At 43.6% G+C, this 4122-nt stretch overlaps 1 protein-coding gene across 1 annotated transcript in view; it reads right to left on the bottom strand.

The window, feature by feature from the left end:
* Window positions 1-3743, bottom strand: part of LOC138154268 (solute carrier family 2, facilitated glucose transporter member 7-like) — a gene marked incomplete at its 5' end in the record, with an annotated part of 32785 nt that extends 29042 nt beyond the window's left edge. Inside the window, 2 exons of the mRNA XM_069078868.1 lie at window positions 860-958; window positions 3714-3743. Of these exons, the coding sequence (XP_068934969.1) occupies window positions 860-958; window positions 3714-3743 (129 nt within the window). The remainder of the gene's footprint in view (window positions 1-859; window positions 959-3713) is intronic.
* Between the last annotated feature and the right edge of the window lie 379 nt (window positions 3744-4122).

The following is a 4122-nucleotide window of genomic DNA, read 5'->3' as shown; positions in this document are numbered from 1 at the left end:
AAGAAGAAGAAGAAGAAGAAGAAGAAGAAGAAGAAGAAGAAGAAGAAGAAGAAGAAGAAGAAGAAGAAGAAGAAGAAAAGAAGAAGACCCATGGGCAAATATGATCTCAGATTCCTTTAAGTATGTCACTCTGGGGAAGGTCCCTTAATTTCTGTCTGCCTCAGTTTCCTCATCTGTAAAGTCAGGATAGTGCCTACTTCCCAGGTTTATTGTGAGGTTCAATTGAGATAATATTGTAAAGCACTTTGCAAATCTTAAAGTGTTTATATAAATGCTGGCTAGTATTATTAGCAATTATTAGAACATAAGCTTCCCGAGGGCAGGCACCATTTCAGTTTTGTCTCTGTATCCCCAATTCCTAGTACAGACCCTGGCACAGAATGGGAACTTAAACAATGCTTGTTGATTGCTTTATATAACAACAAAAAGACAAACTAGGGCCTGTCCTCAATCTGTTTGACATTCCATCGGGATGTTTCTTGGGAATATTGTAGAGTGTGTCCTGATCAGTTATAGTGTGAGCTAAATGACCTCTGAGGTTCTTTCCCATACTGAAATTGTGGGATTTGATCTTCTGGGGTGACTCCATTCACCATACTGAGCAGGTTTCCCAGCCCCTTACTGCCACAGTAATCATGGAACATTGAAAGACTCCCCATTCAACACGGTGCAGTTACTTGAAGGCCAGGGACTACCTGTGTTTAATTCCCACTCTTCAAAGTGGCCACTGGAGGACTCTGCCTGTGCTGGGTCCTCAGGGCATGAGAGTCCCTTAGGTTGAGATCCAGATTCCCACTTCCCCCAAGCCCTTTCTTCTATTCCCATTCACTCCCTGACCTCATCCCCATCCCCAGCCCACCTTGTGAGGCGTGTTGACCACTGAGATGTTGTAGCCATATTGGAAAGCAGATCCAAAGGCAGCTGACAGGGTTGCCAGGGCCAGCACCGGAGTGAGCCTCTGTAGGAGAAAAAGCCTGTTCTATGCAGGGTTGGGGGACACAGGGCACTTTTTGTATCTTCACAGGTTGGGTTGGGGAGTGGGGAATGGGAAGGAGGAGGGGAAGAATGACGGAAGTCAGGAAAGCTTTTCCTTCCTTGTGCCTCTAAAGCAATGTATCTTAGGGTCATAGATATAGAGATCTTCTCATTGAGTGGTTCTAAGATTTGTGTGTGTGTGTGTGTGTCAGACCCTTCTGGCAGTCAGGTAAAGCCTATGAAATTCTTCTCTTTTAAATGAATAAAATAAAATACATAGGATTAGAGAGCAAACCAATTACACTGAAATACAGTTATCAAAATGTGTATAAAACAAAGATCACAGAGCCCAGGTTCAGAACCCTTGCTTAATCCAACATCTCATTTTCCATATTAGTACACCGAAGCAGGGAAAGTAAAATGACTTGACCAAAGTCACAACATAGCAGCACTGGGATTCTCATCAACATCCTTCAAATGCAGGGCTTTTCCCTCAGACCACACAATTTCCCAGGTCTTTTCATAGACGCCAGAAAGCAGCCAGGGAGTTTCTACTTAGATTTTCCATCTCGCTCCCAACCCTGTGCTTCTCTTTTCAGGGCTAATCCTAGGTACACAGCCTGTCCCTGCTCCATGGACACACCAGTGCCCATAAAGAAAAAAACCCTCTTGTGCTTTAGAAGTCAAGTAGCTCAATCCCACAGTCTGCTGCAAGTCCTTCTGGTGCAAACATTCTATCGGATTTATTGTTTTCAGACACAGGTGCATAAAAATGCTTTTGTAATTGAATTGGGATGTGTTGGGATGGAAGCTCCTCGTTTCTTATCCTTTTCATCACAGCAATTATCATACAGGCAGTGTGTGATCGAGGAAACAAAATTCTGGATTTAAGAGTCAGGCAGCCTCGATTTCAACACTGCCCCTGATTTTTATGAGCTGTGTGACTATGGAGAAATCAATTAACTTCTTTGGGCTTTAGGCAACTCTGCTATTGTTCTAGGCTGGTGTGCTCTGTGCTGGGTGGAGAGTTTCTGTTGACATATAATCACAGTTAATAATTATTGTCCCAACAGTAACTAGTTTTCTGTTTCTTCCGGGGTATCCTAATAACTGAACTCAGACTGTCCCCATCTTCCTCCCTTTCAAAAAGTCTTAATTTCAAGCAAATCCCAGAGAGCTCTGCTAGCATTAACGAGTCACTCATCTCTGTAGGAGGGATGATGGGAAAAGGCCAGATTGGATGATAGAAAATTTAGGTTTGAATTGCAGCTTTGCCCCCTTCCTACCTTGGATAAGTCACTTAACATCCCCGGGCCTCAGTTTTCTTATATCTGAAACGGGATAGTTGGAATAAATGACCTCTGAGGTCCCTTCCAGCCTCAGAGCTAGGATTCTGTGATCCTGTCTCCTTATAGGAAGCGATGTGGCTGTCCCCAAGCCCTCAGCCTTAGCCTGGGGAAGGGCCCTCAATCTGATGGAGAAGGGGGCAGGTGCCTTGGACTTGGGACTCACCCCTTTCCTGAGTGGTTCAGGTGGCAAAGTCTCCATCTCTTGCTTTTCCATCCTTCCTCTGGTAGTACTGCCCTGGCCAGGTATCCCTGTGGCTCCCAGCTGAGCACACAGGGAATGTGCCCTGCCTCCCACTGTTTCTAGTAGGATGGAGTCAGTAGCAAATTTATTACTCTGGGTAACATAGTCCATCTGTCCTATGAACCCTGTTGGCTTCACACTTTCCTTGCCCTTAGGGCTGTTGATAAGATACCCTTGATTCCTTATCAATATAAGATATACTGCATGAGTTCTGCTTGTGAGCTATCTGACAATTCAAGAATGAGACAGCCCCAGAGCTGTTGGCCTTCTACACCTCATTGCCCCCTGCACAAGAACAATGCCTGGGGTAGATGCCTGGAGTTCTGTAGAGGAGTGTTTAAGAGAAGTCAGAGCAGGCTCAAAGGAAATCAGACTGGGGGTTAAGTTGGATGGAATACTGCATCTTCTCTGTGCATTATGCAAGACCCCACAATTTCAGATTAATGGGATGTGTGTGCCAAAGTAGGATCACAGATTCAGAGTGGAAGGACTCTGAAAGGTTATCCAATGCAATTTTATTATTTTATAGATGAAGTTAAGAGAGGCTAAGTAGTTTGTCTAAGATCACAACGGGATAATGAACAGCAAACTGAGGATTTGAACCCTGGCCTTCTGAATATTCATTCGATATTAAATAAATATTTATTGGGTACTTCCTCTGGGGATAGGAAGATAAGATACAGTTATTGTCCTCATGGAGTTTACAGTTTAAGAGAGGAGGGAAGACATGGTAACAAATTAATATAACCCTGGGCAGGAAGTTAAAAGATATCATGGGGAGGGGGGCGTGATGGCGGTGGGGAGGTGATGGAAGGAGAATCAAGGTAGGTCAGGCAAAGCTTCATGGAAGAGATGGCTTTTGATTTGAGTCTTGAAGGACAGGTGGCATCTCTTCTTTTAAAAAAGAGTGTTATTGTTGCCTTTTGTTTTTATTTTAGGGTAATTTCTTCTAAGTGTTCTGACTCTGAGCCCTTCCTTTTTTTTTTTTTTCCAAATGCTTTATTAACTTCTGGTTTACATCATTCATTTCCACCAGATTTTGAGTTACAAATTTTCTCCCCGTTTTTCTCCTACCCACCACCCCAAAATAGCAGTCCCACAGGATATCCCCTCCTCCAATCTGCTCTCTCCCATATTTTCTCCCATACCCCTTTCGACTTTTCCAGTGGATCTCTATGCCCCAGTGCCTGTATATCTTATTTCCTATTACATGTAAAATAGTATTAATAATAGTATATATATATATTTGAGTATTCGATTTTAAAACTTTGAATTCCAGATTCATTCCCTTCCTCCCTTGTCACCCACCCTTACTGGGAAGATAAGCAGTTCAGTATAGGTTGTACATGTGTGGCTAATGCAAAACAATAACATAGTAGATATATTGTAAAAGACTGACTATATTTCCCTCCCTCCTATCCCACCTCCCACTTGTTCTATTCTCTACTTTGATCCCATCCCTTTTCAAAAGAGAATGCTTCCAACTTCCCTCCCCCCAGCCTGCCCTCCCTTCCATCATCCCCACTCTCATCCCCTTCCCCCCTACTCTCCTGGAGG

The sequence above is a fragment of the Petaurus breviceps genome, unplaced genomic scaffold (assembly GCF_028583685.1).
Source record: "Petaurus breviceps papuanus isolate PSGF00001 unplaced genomic scaffold, PetGlider_PUasm1.0 91041, whole genome shotgun sequence".
NCBI lineage: Eukaryota > Metazoa > Chordata > Mammalia > Diprotodontia > Petauridae > Petaurus > Petaurus breviceps.
Note: the sequence above shows the minus strand (reverse complement) of the source record. Positions and strands in the feature narration are given on the sequence as shown.